The sequence below is a fragment of the Zalophus californianus genome, chromosome 12 (genome assembly GCF_009762305.2).
Source record: "Zalophus californianus isolate mZalCal1 chromosome 12, mZalCal1.pri.v2, whole genome shotgun sequence".
Lineage (NCBI taxonomy): Eukaryota > Metazoa > Chordata > Mammalia > Carnivora > Otariidae > Zalophus > Zalophus californianus.
The window spans coordinates 57860037-57878411 of NC_045606.1; the positions used below are offsets into that span (position 1 = coordinate 57860037).

The window sequence follows — 18375 nt, forward strand, 5'->3', positions numbered from 1 at the left end:
GAAAAACTGCAAGGCGGCGAGACAAGTTTCCTCCACGTAGATCCGTGCCTGACGACCATTCCCGAACTCACAAGTCTCCGCAGGCGCCGCAGTCGACAAGATGAGCGGCCCACGCAGAGGCCGCCGCGCCCGTGGCCTGTACTTGCTTCTGCCCTGCTGCTCGGTGTAGTGGTCTGTTTGGAGCTTACCCGAAGAAAGAAACACACCCCGTTGACATCCCCCACCCCCACGCACACACATCTTTGGTTGGGCAATCTCCCCTCCTGCACAACGCCAGGCGGCTTTCGGGGTGGCTTTCGCGGCCGGCCGACTCTTTGTCTGCCCGAAGCCCCGCATTCGCGGGGAGTGCAGCTGAAGGGAACCCAGCTCCAAAATGCCTCCGAAGTTAAATATTGACCAGAACCTCTTTCAGAGGGCTGCAGCTCCCTGAAGGACTAAACTCCCTCCAAAGGCCCGTGCAAAGCCCGGCGGAGTGAGTGAGGAGTTAGCGCCGCGCTTACCTCGAAAGATGTTGAAGACTGCTCCGGTGATTGTCTCCGACCCCTGGCACTCAGGGAATCGCCTTTTCCGGTGTCCTGGCGCTCTGCGGACAAATAAACAGCGGAGGGTAAACGGTGGCTGCGAAGGAAGGGAGTTGGAGAACCGGAGTTGGAAGTGCGGCCGGCGCGGGCGCCGGGGTGGCCCCCGGGGTGACGCGGACGCGGAGGAGTCGCCAGGGCACTCGTCCATGAGGCGCACTCGTTGCTTGTAAGGGTCCAGTCTAAGAATGGCCCGAAGATGGTGATTTATTTTTGTAAAATAAATACATACTCCATCTCCGCACCCACATTCTCCTCTTTCTTTTTACGGGGGGGTAGGGTGATGGAAGGGGGTCGGGGGCAGGCGGAGGAGGATGGGAAGGTGGAAGACGCTTTGCCGTTGGGGCCAGCTCTGCTCCGAGAGCTCCTCACGCACCTCAACTTGGGAAATGTGAATGCACGCTTTATTTTCTTTCGCTAACAAAGGGAAGCCCTGTCTGGGAGCATTCAATCACGGACTCTCTTGAAACCTCACAAATAGTGTTCATTTCTGTGTGGCGCGAAATTAGACCCCGGCTCAGTCCTTGGGCCGGGGGTGGGGGGGCAGTCTTGAGAGGTTTTGTCTTCTGGTTCATTCAAGCCCTGGGTGCGCCACTTCTCGGTCGCAGTGGTTCGGCGGGACTACCGCAGAGCCCGGTCCCTCAGAACAGGCCAACCATGGCTGTTGGAAATAGGGGGGAAATGGCAAGGACGCAGACATCGGACAATACCCGGTCTGGGGCCCCTATCCAGCCTGGCCTGACGCAGCAGCGACAAGCCAATCGATGCCCTATTTCCGCTGCCAACTCATCCCTCAAGATATTTGCAACCCTCTCTTGCTCTCTAGCAAATGGTCAGTCAACTTCCCGGGGATGGAGAGAAGACGTTGGGGAAGGGAGGAAAGAATCATCATCCTCCGTGCTGAACTCGGGCTTGGAGAAGTTCTCCGCTGGCTGGGACTCTGTTGGGCGGGTTGCTCCCACAACCCTACTCCCCACTGTCCTTTCACCCAAGCCCGGGTAGCCTCCCCACACGCCAGCCTGCCCCAAACCAGCCCTCCACGTCTGTCTCCAGCCCATGCAATCCCGCTGAGAGCCTGAGAGGCTACCAAATAGCTGACAAGCCCCCTGACCCTCAGGCTTCAGGGCCCCCCAGCACATTGAACAAGTGGCCACAAACCTGCAACTAGTTGCCCTCTGCCACCACCTCGACCTGCAGCCCCCACCCTTCCATCAGGCACTTGGGACTCAGAGTCCATGCTGGGCCCCTTTTCTTGTTCAAACTCGCCCTCTTTATCCCCAAAGGGAGTGCCCCCAGCCTTGGAGTTCCTGGAGTGACTCTGAGCAAGGTGGGGCTTAGCTACCCTTCTCGGTGCCATTCAACTTCTCTCCAGAAAGATCCGCTATGCCACCAAACACCACCTCCTCCCCCACCCCCAACGACGCTTAGGAGTATTGTAATTATTATGGTTATTATTGTTGTTGCTATTTCCTTATCCCCAAGTCAAATATTCATGGCTGCTGTTCCCCATAAATCGTTCAGACTAATGAGTCACAAAGAGATGCTGCCCAGGTCTCTCCCTCTGCAATGGCCACCGCCGCCGCCGCGTGGCCTCTCTCGGCGTTTTTGGCGCTCGCTTGCTCCCTCGCTCGCCCGGCGCGGGTGATTTATGAACACCGGGAAAATTGAACAAAGCCGCGCGCGGGTCCTGTGGTATCTCTGCAGCCTTCCCCAGTGTGAATCAGAACATTACCAACTGTCTGCGCATCCGTCCCACTTCATCACTAAAGCCAGGATGTGACCGCAGAAAACCCACTCCCAAACTCACGTTTCCCCGGACACGTTGCGCTCCCTGGACTTGCAGAAACCCTGAAGAAAAAGCCCCAAGACCCAGCGTGGGCCCGCCAGCTCCGGTCCTCCCCGCTGAAGGGCTCTCTCCAGCCCCCTTGAAGGAGTTAAAGGCCTTTGGAGATAAATCTGAGGGTGTGTGTTTTTAAAAATCAAATAGGAAGTTGGGGGGTCTCACTTCTGAGAGATTCATTCCTAGTGAGGCCCTGACGACTCCGATCCATTCCTGACGATCCGCATTAATTATTTAATGAGTCACGTGACCTCAAAAGATTACAATTTCAATATCTCCCTCGAACTGGCGCTAACACCTTTATCTGCAGCAATCACCGTCCTTGTTTGGCTCCTTTAGTTCCCAGGCCTCCGGAAGCAGACCCCTTGCTCCTTGCTCCACTCAGGGGCCAGCGACTGCCATGAAAATCCCAGGGCCCCAGAGTAGAAGTAGTCATTCTGGAACTGTAAGCATTGTGGACAGTGGGGTACCCACCCCTCTCCCAGGCACCATGGCGTCTATTCCCTCCTGAGCCCAGAGGAGAGCCCACTTGTCTCAGCGCCTTGGCTAAGGGGCTTTGGTTACATAATCTCCTGGGGCGCTTTGCCGGTGCATCAGGCAAGAACCCAGCCTTCTTCCCTGGCCGCCGCATACCTGTGGCCATCCATGTCAAGCGTAAGCCCAGATGCCCACGTCCATTCCAGGCAGAATAGGCTTCTGCAGAGGAAAGATGGCTGTGCACTTACCCCTCTCCAAGGTGAGACCAAAGGCTCTATCCAACCTACACATTCATCAACATGAACATGGGGGGGACTTTGAGCTGCCTTAGTTTCCTCATGGGTAAACTGAGAAGACTGAAACCAAAATGGCCTCCAAATCTTTCAAACATTCTTTCAAACAGGGAACTCTTTTAGCCCCAGAAATCAAGTCCAGAGAGAGGGGAGCTGGCCTGAGGGGGTGGGGGGAGTTACTCCATCAGTTTGGGACCTTGAGAAGAAGACAGCCAGAATTCCAAGACAGAAGGTTCAGGCTAGAATGTTTCTTAACAGCCCCAGCAGCCTCCCTGATGCTATCAAGAAGTTAGAACCCACATCCTTTCTTCCTCCTATTTTTCCCAGCCCATAGCCTTTTGAGAGAGGAAGCAGAGTTATTCTTGGGCCCATGGTGTACAATATAGAGAAGGAGCAACAAGAACAGCCCTTGGGAAGGGTGAGCCTATGTTCTTCAATACACAACCCAGGCTAGGGATGCAGACGAACAGCCGCACTGCTTGCACAGAAGTCCCATCCATTCAGATGGGAAGCCCCAGGTTTCTGTTTGCTTCATTGATTCTTTGGGGTCTTTCTTTCCTTTCATTCTAAAGCGTCCTTGATCAGTTTCTATGTTGAAACTGCTGGAGGGAAGGCAGTGGTGAGAAGAGCAGCACAGTTTGGATGCTTTGGAGAGCAGGGAGATAGAGTAGAGATGGTGATCCCCACCCTATGGGGAGGAAGCTGAGAGGTGGGGGGAATGTGGGCACCCGGGGATAGCTGGGTATAGAGTCAGAGATGCTGTGCAGAGGGCCCACTCCCCATATATCTAGGTAATCTTCCCATGAGCTCCATCCTGGGTATTAAGTACTCTACTATGCCTGTCACAGTTGAATTCCCGCTGTAATAAAACACCGGGTATATCGTAGATTTCAGCAAAACTAGGAAAGAGAGCCTGCAAAGTGCCATTTTTCTTCAGGGGGGAGAGTGTTAAGTACTTAATTCAAACTGTGACCATTAAAGTGTCTCCTATCCGATTTAGGTTGATTTCAGATGTTGAAAAACTTTTATCTCCAGAGTCATGCACAGCTTGGCTCTGTGACTAAAGCAAGGGAGTATGTGTTAGAGGGAAGGAGGGAGAAAGAGAAAAAGAAGAGGAGAGCATGTGTAAGGGTCATTTTGGTAGGAGAATTATAGAGCTTACACAAAATACTGTCTTTAAAGGTCAAGGGTTTGAGGGGCCACTAGGGTTCGCTTAAAAAAAAAAAACAATTAATGAGATAGAAAATTTGTCCTCTGGGTGAACTCTTATGGTTGCCCTAGCAAAGGGAAGACAATGCATGATTTTAAAGCCCAAAGTGGGATTTTCTAAGCTGTTATAACAAGTTTCCTTAAAGAGCAAATCTAAAACAGGCAAAACACTGTAAAGAAATGATACAATTGTTTGGGTCATTTCGGATAATTTTGGCTTTGCAAAACTTACCAATACCTTCATAATCAAGACAGTTTGGACAAAAATGCCATTTTCTCCTGGTAAATTAGAAAAACAATCTTTCGATCCCTTCTCTTCCTTTCCTGGACAGACTATAAGAGTAAGTGAAAGAAAGTTATCCCTTTAATCCCCATACAACTGCCTCCAGTAGGAAGCTAATGAATGCCCTTATACCCCTCCTTCCCTACAAAGGAGAAATATAAGAATTTACCTTAAATGATGATAATCTGCCATTTGAGGTTCTGCAGCTCGACACTCAATTTCCACCAAGAGTCTAGGCATTTTTTGAGCAGACAGCCAAGATGCTGCATCTTTGCCCGAGACCATATTATTTGCAAGAAGATCCCTTGCTTCTCCACAGACTTTTCCCAGAGAATGCCTTTCTGAATTGCTGTTGAATTACAAAGAAGTATTTATTGTATGAGGTGATTAATGATTCCTGGGAAAATTGCTATTTTCAGCATGATTTAATTTCGTTTTACAAGTGCGTGTTGTAGGGGGAGGGTCAGTAAGTTTCAGCAGCAGTTGCAGTGCTTCCAGAAATCCCTGGCACCCGTTCACACCGGATAAAATGCACTTTATGCCAGTTTTGGCCTGACTTGGGAAGGCGTGTATTTGTTTGCCCCTGAATTTTCTTGGGGAGAGGTGGAAGCCCCTCAGAGGCTGGTGTCCATCACTCTCCTCCTAGATGTGGTTTGTTCATAGGTAGGGAACTGATCACCCTTGCCCGTATCACACATAGGGCAATAGCGGCAAAAGGAGGAACAGCACTGGCCGCTGGCTAAGGGTTTGCCCCTGATGGGAAAATGTGTTTAAAATTCCTCTGGTATACCAAAGGTAGGTGAGCGCCCCCTCCCATCTCTGCTAAAATTCTAACATGAATTAAACACTGGACCCCTTCATGGCCAGGTGACAATTATATTCTGGGGCTGCTGTGTGTTGGTTTTCTGCATCGTGTTGCAGAATCCTCCCTTCAGTGACAACCAAGTCTAAATCCTCTTTACTGCTTTGTAAATCAGTAAATAAATACTAGAGTTACAGAGATTAAGATGTGGGCTTTGATTTTCAACCTTTGAATCTAGCTCTTTAGGTTGGGCAGAAAGATCCAGGAGCATTTGAGGAAAGTGACCCTAGCTCAGAATTTGGCTTTTTTCCAGCACTGAATACTCCCAGGTCTACCTTGCTTGGGGTACATTTTGAGAGTGTCATTATGCTTTTTCTTTCCTCAGAGAAACTTTGGAGGGTCTACTGGGAAAATTCAGTTTATTTTGAAAGCTCTTGCTTCTGAAAGAAAGAGAGAAAGAAAGAAAGAGAGAAAGAAACAAAACTCCCCAAGCTGTAGTTAGTGAAGAGAACCTTAAAAATAGCCAAGAAACAAAAAGCAATCTCAACTCTCTGCACAAACTATTTTTTTATCTCCAGGGAAACAGGCAGATTAAGTGTGAAGGTGCAATAAATACCAAAGGGACCACTTCTTTCCAAGTGTGCTCAGAGTTCAGTGTGTAGAACAGCTGCAGAAACCCCTGGGCCCTCAGCATTGCGCGGTTTCACCTTTCATTTCAGGGAAGGACACGTTTCTATGCCTTACAGAGACTTGAAGCCTGAAAGCCTGGCCAAGTTTGGGAAGAAGAGGAGCCCTCTCAGGGCTCAAGAGCCTCCCTGCTCTTTGGAACTTTTCCCACAGTGGGTCAAACTTGACAAAAGTTCAGCTCAAGTTGAACACACTCACACAAATTACGTGAGCAGTCAGAATCCAAGTGAACATAACTCGAGCCATCTACAGGATTTTTACATGCAAGGTCAAACATCTCGATCCAGAGAACTTGGGTTTGTTTTTTTTTTTTTAATTAAAAGTAGGAAACACACAAATGTGTCTTAGAACTTTAATGGTTTTTTAAACAGAGTTTATTCTTAGCACATGGCTTTTTTATGTAGCCACACCACAATTTGTACAGTTGCACATGGGTCTAAATGGACTCCCCTCTCCCCCGAGACTGTGCCTCAGAATAAGACAACAACAACTCTACAACAATATTTTAAATAAATGCAAGGAAAGGAAACTAACATGTGTCACATCTACCATCAAGGTCTATACATTTTGAGAATTAAATAATCTTGTGAGGTCCACAATGTCTACTCATTCATTCAGTTCAATACAAGCTTGTATGAGCTGCCTTAAAGTGGAAGGGGGAGGCAAGGAAGGTGGGAAAAGGGTTTGTTTTCTTCTGCTTGCAACAAATATACATGTATATGTCCCCAGTCAGCATGGGCTGTCCAGCTGACTTTAGCCATCTCAAAAGTATTTGTTGCCAAGTGGTCCTTCTCAGGTACCCAAACCTGGCAGCCTTATTCAGGCCAGCAGGTTGTTCCATCAGCCAGCATCCTGGCTATTGTCCTCTCTTTGGTGGCAACCAGCACACACTCTTACCGGGATAATGTCTTCTTTTTTATTATCCTTTTCACCAAGTTGGGTTTTGTTTTGGGGGCTGTTATGGTCCAGACAGGTAGGAGTATGGGGAAAAGGGCAGAAGAAGGGGGGAAAGCAGGTGGGGGAATGAAACTGGTCTGGATCTCTAGAAGATTATATGGAGGAGGGAATGGGTGTGGAGGCACCCTGGTGGGGGTGGGGATGCAGGTGCGGGCTCTGAGTTTGTGCTTTCCCTGGCGGGCCTGCTGAGGCCGAGGCCGAGTTGGAGGATCGCATCTTAGTGTTGGGCAATTTGTGATCTTTCTTCCACTTCATCCTCCGGTTCTGAAACCAGATCTTGACCTGGCGCTCGGACAAGCAGAGCGTGTGGGCGATCTCGATGCGGCGCCGCCGGGTCAGGTAGCGGTTAAAGTGGAACTCCTTCTCCAGCTCCAAGACCTGCTGTCGGGTGTATGCGGTTCGAGAGCGCTTGGGCTCCCCTCCGTTATAACTGGGGTTGACTGAACGCCCATAACCCCGAAGGAGAAGGCCAAGGAGGAGGGAGTGGAAGAGAGGGAAAGGAGGAGGAGAGAGAAGGTGGGGTGGGGAAGAGCAATTGGACATCATCATTATATAATAACCTGACACCAAGTTCACGCAAGATACATAAAACGGCAAAGAAAATGTTTCACAGGCTATTGACAACGGGAAACACCCGAGAGCCATAAAGAATGGTGCTGGGCATTGGGGCTGAAGAAAAGCTTCAAAGACACATGGCCTGAAGCCTCTGCCAGGGCAATTAAATTTATGGGGGCTATAATTACTGCCCTAACAGTTTGGCGTCTCGTAAATCTCTCGATAAAGGGACCCCGGGTACAAAAGAGTTCTCACGTTAGGATCAGGCGGCTGGCTGGCGCGCACACACCCACATCCCACTGTAGCTCAGACCAGATGGGGGCTCCCCTCCAGAGGCCCCCTTCCCCTCAGCCTCTTCTCCTGACCCCTCGGCCCGACCCCCCGAACCCCGGCCCGGCCCCAGCCCACCCTCCCGCGCCTCCCCAGCGGCGCCACGTACCGGCGCTGACATGGATCTTCTTCATCCAGGGGTACACCACAGGCTCTTTGCCCTTCAGGCCCGGCGGGCTCTTGTCGGCCAGGAGCAGCGGGCACGCGGGGGCGCTGCCCCCTGCCGGGACGCCCGGGGTGGCTGGAGCCGCCTCGCAACGCCGCGGGGGTGCCGGGGGCGCCGCGCGATGCTGCGGGGGAGGCGGCGGCGGGGGCTGCCGCCCGGGCGGCAGGACGTGGCTCGCGTGCAGGCCGTGCACGGGACCCTTGGCTCGCGCCGGGGGTTGCTCGGGCTGTGGCTGCCGCCCCGGGCTGGCGCCACCGCGGTAGCCATAGGGGTAGGCGGCGTCGGCGGCACCGTGCGCGGGGAAGAGCGCGGCCGCAGGGTAGGAGGGCTCGCGGACGGCCCGTGGCGCGTAGTAGGAGTCGGGGGGCTCGCGGCTGTTGCCCGCGTGGGGGAGCTGGGGCTGCTGCGCCGGCAGGTGCTGGGCCGCGGGCGCTGGGGGCTGCTGGTAGCTGGGGCCCCCGCCTGGGCCGCCGTCTCCGCCGCCCGGGCCGCTGTGCTGCGCGTACTCCTCAAAGGGAGGGAACTTGGGCTCGATGTAGTTGGAGTTTATCAAAAACGAGCTCATGGTCATTAATTTGTGAAGTGCAAAAATACTAATTTTTCTCGCGTTGTCGTTTTTCTGGGCTCGCCGAGGCCCCTCCCCCTCCTGCCTCGCTTCCCATCCCCCCTTTCCTCTGCTCCCTTCCCCTCCCCCGCTGTCAAGCGCCCACCCCTCCCCCTCCCCCTCCCGCCGCCGCCGACGCCACCAAAGTTCGCGCCGCTCCTCCGCCCCCCCCGGCCGCTCGCGCGCGCGCGCTCGTCTCGGTCCCGCGCGCGCCCCCGCCCAGTACCCACCACGTGACCAGCCCCGCGCCAATGGGCGCGCCGCGCGCGCGGACCCGGATCAGGAAGCGCGCGGATGGGTGATGGATGCCGCTGTCCGGCCTCCGATGGAGGGAGGGAGCTGGAGCTTTGGTCCCCCCAACCCCCCAACTTTGAGTCCTGCTGGGAATTCGGGGCTCGTCAGTGCTTCTGATCCTCTTGGATGCCCAGGCCGGGCCCTTTTCGTGCCATACTCCTGGCGTAGGCCTCGGGGCAGCCGGGTGACAGCGGCCCAAAGCTGACCTCGGGCCCAGCCTAGCCTGGCCTGGCGTCTTTCAGGGTTCGAGGCCGGCGGGGGAAGGGAATGGCGCCGAGACCTTGGAGGTATCCTGGTTTTAATCCTGGTTCCGGAATAAAACGAATAAGGCCAACAGACCCATTTTTTTCACCAGCTGGTCCTCTTCCCCACATCGTGCGCCAGATTACCTTGCTTTGAGAAGCCCGGCAGGAGCCGCAAAGCGTGGGTGGGTGAATAGCTGAGAGAAATTGGCCCGAGTATGTAAAGCAAGGCCATTCCAATATAGCCGGATGGGCACTTTTCATTTTTTTCCTTCCTTTTAGAGACAGAATCTATTTGATTTTTTCCTACGAAAAATGAAAACCTTTCTAATAGCATCTCGTTTGATGGAGGTGTCGATGTGAGAGTTAAACACGCTTGCGTTTACTAGGTGCGACTGTGAGAGAAAAGGTAGCTCAAGGGTGGGAATAGGTAGCAGCGACGCCTCCACAAAATCGAGCTTTGAAACCAACAACTTCCTATTTCAAAACAATCCCCAAACCAAAACAAGCTAAGGACGGAATAGGCACTGTGCCCAGTCTGATCTTTGACGGGTCTTTTCACGCTAAGAGTTCTATATTTTGTCCTTTGGATGTTGCTTTCTCAAGCTGTATTTGAGGCTAAAGTTATATTTACAGGATAGTCTATAATTTCTGAATTGCTGAAAATTAGCATATTAACGATATCAGCAGCTCTGGAAAGCGGGGAGAGAGGACTGTTGCCTGCCATTTGGTAATTGAAATTTGATGGGTAAACTAATTACGCCATTATTAACAAATAAATTACATATTAATTCTACCTAATGTTGATCTTTGAAGTAAATACTGATGCTTTACTCGTAGTAGTGTGTACTTTCCCTTTCATTTTCTGAGTAACAGACACACCTGGATCCTCTATACTTTTCAGCCTAGATGAAAGCAGAGCAAACTAGCATAGTCACCATGCTAAAAATACTTTCATATTGGCATGCAAAGCAAGGATTTTTCAGCTGGTGCACCTTAGTTGAATTTTCAAAGAGCAGTATAAACAGCCTTCTCACAACTTAAGTCTGGACTGCAGACAAGGAAAGTTATAGCCTAAGCCTGGAGACACTTCAAAAGGAATGTCAATTCTATCTTCATTTATATCGCTTACTCATATGAGTTACTAAATGCTGGAATATATCCATTTGATGGATAGTCATTTAATGCTTAGCCACATAAAGCCTATTATATGGGACTAATCTTTAAACTAATTTAGGAAAAGAGGTTAAAAAAGGGATCATGTTAGCTTTCCAACTGGAATCACCCTGAAGTAGTACAAAGAGGCTTTCCACATTGGAAGTGTGTCTCTGAAGAGTGCTGTCCATCGACACGGGGCACCCTGAATTTTTTTTTAATGAAATCTGATCCACAGACAGAAATCAACGCTGAGTGTAATCTTTAGACATCCTCTCTAGAGTTGGGGGGAAATCTAGCCTGTTATATAGCTACCTAAACCAGTATTTCTCTACAGCAAGAAAAAATAATATATACATATTTTATATACTATTTTATATGAACAATATATACATACATAATGTAATTTACAAAACGTGGCTTTCTAAGCTTCAGGGGGAGAAAAAAACATGACAAGGAAATTTTGCCCTCCTCATGTCATCAGCCTTAAGTACTAGGGTCTTAACTACATCTGTTTAATATTATTTACAGACACTAAAACACAAAATTCATGTTGTTTAGCCTCAGAACCTTCTACCTAGTTTCTATTTTAAAGTATTAACGAGGCACAGGCACTGTTTTGTATATGGTTAACCTAAACGAGTTAACTGTGCCTGTGTTTCATGTGGTTCTATTACTTTAGGAAGATGGGCTTACACAGAATCCCCCAAGGCCTGTAACTTGTCTTTGTGGTTCCTATCATAAACACAAATGGAGCCAGGACCACCAAGTGTTATCTCACACACCGACATTTTGACATTTTACTGCAAGATTTATGGCTGTAATAAACAATCTCAGTACCTTTTCTGATCCTTCCACAATCTCTCTTTGCAAGCCATAGCATCATTCCATTGAATCAAATAATCTTTTGAAAAATGCTTTAAAAAAAAAAAAACCCAAAACCTCTTGCCTTTACATAAGATCCAACACACCAAAGTAAAGCCAGGAAGAGACTAACTCAATTAATAAATAAACTGAAGTTTACCAGCAGCATCTCGCCCGAGAAAAGATGGGATGCCCTGAAATCGAGCAGAGAAGGAGCGTGCTAATCTTCGCACACCAACTGGCTCCAGTCCCTAGCAGGGTGAAAGCGTTATCCTTTTCTTGGGAAACTGGTGAGCGCATTTGCTCATTTCCACGTGCAGAGATAACATATATTCCCAACAAAAGCTTTCTTAAAATCCCATTAAGTGAAATAACTTTTCATCATGTCCTCGAATCCCAGATGGAAAAGGAGAGCGAAGGGAGTCTAAGGGAGAGGGAGGGTGAGAGAGAGGCAGTGTTAGCAGCCTCGTTTGAATCTGATTTGAATCATTTTGAATATATTTGGAACAGGCTCCCCTCTTGAATGCAACCCTGTCCCAAGTTTCAAAGTGACCGAACAGTGACACCGTGCGCATTTTGTTTCTTATTAATCTTACACATTGACAGTCTTTGTTAAATCACAAGGCGCGCCCTTCACTAGCCGACATTTTCATATTTGTTAGACGCGCTGACCTGAAGTTCACCTCGGCCTTGGACTTTGCGCTTCTAAAAGGTCTATACAGTGTCTTTTAGAGAGCAGGGTGCTTTGCCCAGGTCACTCCTTCTCAGGGAAAATCAAGGGGAAAAGCAAAGGAAATGTAAACGTTATGGAATGTATTGACTGTATTTGTCCTTTGTTCTTTAGAGCGAGAGAGTTCTCCAGACTGTTCTCTGTCTGAAGCAAGTCTCTGGAGCGCACACGGGAATAGTTGAATTTCAAAATGCCTGATGGTGGCATTTGAGGACTTCCCTGATACCTACACAAGGCATATGATTTTAGAGAAGCAATACCGTTTCAGCCATTCGGCCAAGGAACTACAAGTTTTCTTGTAGTAGTTTATAATAGTGCACACAACCCACACATAAGGATTGAAATGTGTATCTGGATTAAACATGAATTTTAACCTGAATTGTGTGACAGGCCTAAAGATAAAAATCCTCCAAATAAAAAAGTAGGTACTCTAAAAGCAGTAACTTCTGCAGGTACTTTTTTTTTCTTTTAACTTTAAAACTGGCTCAGGGGTGTCTATGCTTATTGAAGTTGACATGCTTCTAAGGTGTGGCACGCTTTTAACCAATAATACGATAACAAGGTTTTCTTGAAGAGACACATAATTGTCTTGGTGAGTAATGGAGGGGGTTTCAGTTTTCTTCATTTCGCTAGTCCAGATGTGGTGAAGTGTTCATTGCTATAACAGCAATCACCACGGTTGTTTCCTTTCGTCTATTTTCATCTGGCACACCCCCATTTGGCTTCAAGCTCTTGGCCAGAGTGAAAACTTTACACATTGCACAGTGGAAGCAATCTGATTACTTCCATGAAGGCGGTGCTTAGGAAATATTTACTTTACCACTAAACGTACCTGGCACCAGCAAATCCAATCAACCAGAGTATATTGGGATGATCTTAAATATCCCTGCAAGAGTCCACCTTCTGAGTAGTTGAATTAACTCATCTCTAAAGTTAAAAGGGAAAACATAGAAAAAAAATTCATTTTTCTCTTCTGTTTTCCTACTCTGATTACTTGAAGATCAATACATAGAAGAGGACAATAGAAAACAGAAAACAGATTCTAATGGTACCAACATTTACAGCTAATATGGGTACATGAAAAATAAAATATTGTTTAGTTCTCCAGTTGCAACTCACACATGAGGCATGGTTCCAGTTGACTTCCTCAACACACTATTCCCTTTCTTTTCTACTCTCCCACCCTTCCTCCTGAGCTTGCTTCCCCTCTCCTTAGCTTTTTTTCCAAATGTATTCTTAAAGAGTATTTTCTGGAGAAGAGAAGTTCCTCACGGTGGTCTTAACGAAATGGTCTGGCATTTGTGGATTCCATTTTCCAGTTCAAATGGCATATTCTTTTCAGTTTAGTTATCCACTTACAGATTGTAGCATTTCTCTTACATTCGGTTTAGGGTTAACAACAAACATAATGAAAATTTTCCAACAACAGGAACATTTTCATGGTACCAATAAGCATTTTGTCCCTGGTGGAGCGTGGAAGAATCCTGCCCTTGCGGGAGCATTTCCACTTCCTTCCTTCCCTTCCCAGCTCTGAGAACTCTTTCCATTTAGTGGGTGGAGGTTGCAGAAAAACCATTCTGTGTTTGAAAATTGCAAAGAATACATTTTGCGAGAAGTGCCTGTGCCTGCCCTTGTTCTCACACACTCGAGGGATCATTCTATGTGTGAAAAAGAAAAAGAAACTGTCCAATCAAAATAACAATTTTCAACTAAAGGAAGTGTCCTGCCCGGTTCTCTTGCCTCTGAAGATATGATGAAACCTTGAAAACTTGCTACATTATTTCTTAAAGGTCCACTGATGAGTTTTGAGCTTCTTAATTTTGTGACAAACCCACAGACTCCTGGTTCTCCAACATCTAAGGTGTTGGTGTTTCAGTAATCTATGCCTATTTACCTGCTGCTATTCCCTCAGAATGGGAGCGATAATTCAAGATGAAATACAGCATGTATTACTCTTGAAAAGAGGAATTTTCTATCCTTTCCTCCGTAATTGAGGTCATTCAACCACTAGGGTTCACCTGGAGTCCATACCATGATACACGCGTCACTCCGAGCCATTTTATCTTTTGTGCTGATAGTCAAGATCGCAGCTCTAACATTGACATCAAACTCTGTCTGGGCAGATGACTAAGAGTGCTGCACAACATAAACTTTTGACCCTCAACTTTTTGACCCGCAGTTGCAACGCACTAGCCACAAAGATACACAAAGCTGTGCCTCTTCCTTCAGGGGGAAGGGGCCCCCCAGGATCTCAGGGACACCCTGCTTCTGCCACTGCCTTTTGGATTAAGAGGGTGCATTGGATATTCTTGGGTGTTTGTGACGGTATTTCCTGTCAAACCAGCCTCCTACCTCTTTTTGTCAGCACTGAAATAGGAGGGAGATTATTTTTTAAATCACTCATCATCACATTCACAGGGAAAATCTGGAATAGGAGGGTAGAATCTCAAAAAAAAAAAGTGAAAGAAAAAAGAAGACAGGGAGAAAGCAGGCAGTGGGAGTTGGAGACACTTTTTTTTTTCTTTATTTAAAAATAAAGATGCAGCCCTAATTGTTGGGAGAGCTGGCCCAGGCAGGCGAGTTGACTGTGAACTTGTACTAAAGCGTGCTCTGCTGGCGATTCCTAGGGTGTGCAGATTTATCTTCTCTGCATTTACTTAACCCGGCAGTGAACTGCACTGGCGTCATTTGTTAGGCGATGACAGACTTCACCTCCAGCAAGGGCTGCTTCACAAAATCGCAATAATTACCCAATAACCTTCATAACAAATATTATTATTGAAAAGACCGGTTTGTGGGGAGGGGACCTGGTGGAAGAAGGACAGCTTTCTTTGTGAAAACCACCAAACAAAACAGACCTAGGCAGACCTTCCAGTTCTGGGGTTTACAATGGCCAGGACTGTGCTTCCCCTCTCCTATGTGGGTGGGAACCTCGGCTGACCCCCTCAGCCTTGTCCGGAAGCCCCGTTTATAGGTTTGTCATTGGCTAGAAAGAAATTCTGCCTTAGAAGCCAAAGGGATGGAGCCCACAACATTCTGCACTCTCCATGGTGGGCAAACCTCAGACAGACTCCCGAGCTAAGGCAGGAGAGAGGCTTCGAAGGGCATCTTTTAAGCTAAAAGGATTGTTTTCCTCTTTAATAGCCCATCTTTCAGGATGTAATTTGCTCTCCCCTCACTAATTGCTTGGATATAATACTCTTCACATCTCAACAAACGAACATGACTCTGTTTCTGGTAGAAAATTCTGTCCTGCTCTCCCTGGGCCGCCAACAATGAAGCAGGGGAAAGAGCAGGAGAAAAGGAATCTCGGCATAATGTTGTGAAATTAGACCATGGAAACCCTAACAAACCCCTAAGTAATTGTGACCAGAAGCTTCCTATTATATTTATAGTTCAGGAAATATTGTCTCTTCAGCTTGTAGAAACAAACGAGGCCCTGCACATACTGGACACCTTCTCCTTTTACAACATGAGGAGCACAGACAGACACTCCTGCCACCGGCTGAGGCTGGATGTCTTCATAAAGCCCTTAATGACAGAGATTTTTTTCTAAGTAAGTTCCTCTGCAAAAACACCACCAAAGAATGCACAAGAAGAAATAACTTATCTACAAAATGAGCAGATAACCAGCCATCCTCTTTACTATGCTTACTATGAAAATAGGAAGAAAAAAATGTCTCCAATAACACTCACATAGGTCTGACTGGATGCTGTATTTTTATAAAAAGTCATTTAACTCCTTATGAGTTAACCTGCTCTCTTAGGAACTCTGAACTTTTATGAAGATTACAACAGACAGAAATAAGCAAGCTGATAATATATATAGCCAGTATTTTTTTTTTTTTTTTTTTTTTTAGTTCATGGAAAAGATTCTCTACATTGGGTAATGCTGGATATCGGCCCAACAACCTTTCTGCCCATTCCCACACCCAGGTTGGGATGTGGCCACGGAGGTGGTGTGGACGGTTCCTCCGGGCAAGTTATTCAAGTGAACCTGCCAGAAGCCCTATCGCTCTTTTTTTCCCTGCTACTAATTTTAGTCACCAAGAAATCACTCAAGCAAGATCACCAAATGCGTAACTAAAATAAAACCTTAACCCAATATTTTCCAGTAAAGAACTCAAAAGTCAGAGGAGCAAAACAAAGACTCCAGAATTCTCACAGACACACAAAATGACAAAAGAGAACCCAAATAGAGTTTATATTTTGGTTCCCACTAAGATGCAGACACATCTTCCTGAGTGCTGAAATATCAGTACTTTAATAGGTCACGCAGGATGACTTCAGGGATTTGCCTTGCCAGTATTTCAGAGAAGTGGGACTTGTGGGAGGGTTTTGATTTTTCAAAAAACTTCCCAGGTTTGTTTTTTGGACCTCTGACTTTGGGGACAACTGTTGGACCTATGCTGAGTTTAAGTGGCCTCTGGACAATAAAGTTTGTTGAAATTCCAAAACTATACCTTAATTTTTTTTTCACTTTAAGCACTCAGTAAATATCTTTACCAATTAGCACTTGCAGAATACTATCTAGCTCCTAAGGAGAAAAGCATTTGGAGACAGAAGGTCCTATTTTTTTTTTTATTTCATTTCTGAGCTAGAGAATTTGGTCTAATTGTTCAGAGGGAGTGGTGGGAAATCTGCTAGGTCCCTTGTGGGCACCCATCCAGAAAAAGACCCCTGGACAGGCCACAGCATCCCCAGTCACTTTGCCACTGAAGAATGTGAAGGTTTGGGGCCAGAGGGGGTGGTGGCTGAGGCCAAGTTGGAACTGTACCCAGGAAAAATTTATTTCACCTTACTTCACTGTAGGTGCAATATTGGGAACTGTTTTGGAAATCATAGATTATGTAAATTTCCTGGGATCAAACAGAAAGAGCAGCTAACAAAAGAAAGGCGGAAATCTCCTACTGACAAACGACCAATTTCTTCCCTAAACTATCCTTTATGACGTGTCAGGAAAAACAACCTAATGGCTCTGGGGACTTTTAAGTTGGGCATTGAAGACACCTCGACTTCCCCCCAAACTTTAGGGCACAGTTTGGAAGACAGAATTTGCCTGTATGTTGAGGGGGAATAAATTTCTCTAATCTTTAGTGTTACCTAAGGGGATCCCTAAGTTGCCTTTTGAGCGTCCTGTGCCTGCAAGTCTTAATTCTACAAAGGAGGAGAGGAAAAGGAAAGAAGAGAGGGAGAAGAAAGGGAAGGCGGAAGAAAAGAAAGCGCTTTAACTCCTTTCATTTAGCCTGGGGATTCAAAGACTAAAGTTAAATCCGGCCATAAAGTTTATTGCTTCAGACTCACAGGCGGGTGAGAACAGTCCCACCGAAATAAAAAGAACGCGCAGGCAAACAAGGTTCAGGGCCTGGTCCCCGGTGCGGGGGGAGGGGATGGTGAGCCCTCCCCCCAGGTGGGGACCCGCAGTCCCCACAGTCCTGGGCTCGGCCTGGCAACCCAGGGACCCAGCCTGGAGGTGCGGCCCGCGCCTCGCCGGCTTCTGCCCCCTCCGGCTCTCTCACGAGCCGGCCTGAAACTCGGCCCCGAAGGCAGCCGTCTCAATTCAGTGCTGCCAAATGACCCCGGCCCGCGAAGACATATTGCCACAGCCCGGTAAGGAATCCCGCCAGAGTCCGCCTCGGCCCTGCCTGGGCCTTTCTTTCAAACTCCAAGCACTCCTCAGCGCAGCGCGGCCCTCGGCGCCCGCGGCCGGCGCCCCACAGTCTCCCAGCCCCCACCCTAGGGCTCCGCTACCCCTCGACAAGCCAGCCCCGCCAGCCCCGGAATGGGGAGCGGCCTTGCCAAGTCTCCGCACACAGGCCCATTCGAACACAAAAATCATCTTTTGCACGCCGGCGAGAGCAGCGGAAGTCATTAACATTCGCGGTTGTGCAGCAATTAAAGTTAGGCCTGGGGACGCGGCGGCCACAGGCGCTTTTCACCGGGGTGCCTCCGCAGAGCTGGCTCCTGGCGCTGCTAATGTGGGCAGAGGAAAAGTTGGCTCTGCCCTTTTGAATTCAGAGGCAACCTCAGTGTTATTGAACCAGAGAGAGAGAGAGAGAGAGAGAGAGAGAGATCGAGGAAGAAAGTTTTCAGAGTACAAATAAACTTGAAAGCGCTCAGGAGGCGAGCTTACCTTAACTCGGAGGGAGCCATTTTTCAGAGAGTTTTGAGAACTTGTGGTTTGGACACTTCTGGACCTAAAATTGACCATTTGAATGACCAGGCGGCACACATAGCCTGCAAAAGAGTCAAATGGAGTCCAGCGTCAGTGAGATTATATGTTATGTGGTATATAATGTTGGATGTCAA

At 48.1% G+C, this 18375-nt stretch overlaps 2 protein-coding genes across 4 annotated transcripts in view; both read right to left on the bottom strand.

Annotated features, from left to right (window-relative positions):
* HOXA3 (homeobox A3) overlaps window positions 1-18308 on the bottom strand; it is a 32869-nt gene extending 14561 nt beyond the window's left edge. Inside the window, exons 1-3 of one of the 3 annotated variants that reach the window (XM_027573116.2) lie at window positions 18200-18308; window positions 4850-5029; window positions 501-583 (exon numbers count right to left, since the gene is read on the bottom strand). The gene's annotated coding sequence lies outside the window, so the exon portion shown is untranslated. Of the gene's footprint in view, window positions 1-500; window positions 584-4629; window positions 4696-4849; window positions 5030-18199 lie in introns of those variants that run through there. The other 2 variants (XM_027573118.2, XM_027573119.2) reach the window with 2 other exon arrangements.
* HOXA4 (homeobox A4) lies at window positions 6535-8839 on the bottom strand. Its single transcript, XM_027573123.1, has 2 exons — window positions 8121-8839; window positions 6535-7566 (listed from the first exon to the last, which is right to left on the bottom strand). Exons 1-2 carry the CDS (start codon window positions 8746-8748, stop codon window positions 7220-7222), a joined length of 975 nt encoding a protein of 324 aa, XP_027428924.1. The 5' UTR covers window positions 8749-8839; the 3' UTR covers window positions 6535-7219.
* Window positions 18309-18375: the final 67 nt, after the last annotated feature.

Bases quoted from the DNA above. Each gene is read 5' to 3' on its own strand.
- HOXA4 (XM_027573123.1), bottom strand. From the start codon at position 8,748: ATGACCATGAGCTCGTTTTTGATAAACTCCAACTACATCGAGCCCAAG. The intron at 7,567-8,120 runs GTACGTGGCGCC...ATGGGCGTTCAG, and splicing joins GAAGATCCATGTCAGCGCCG to TCAACCCCAGTTATAACGGA.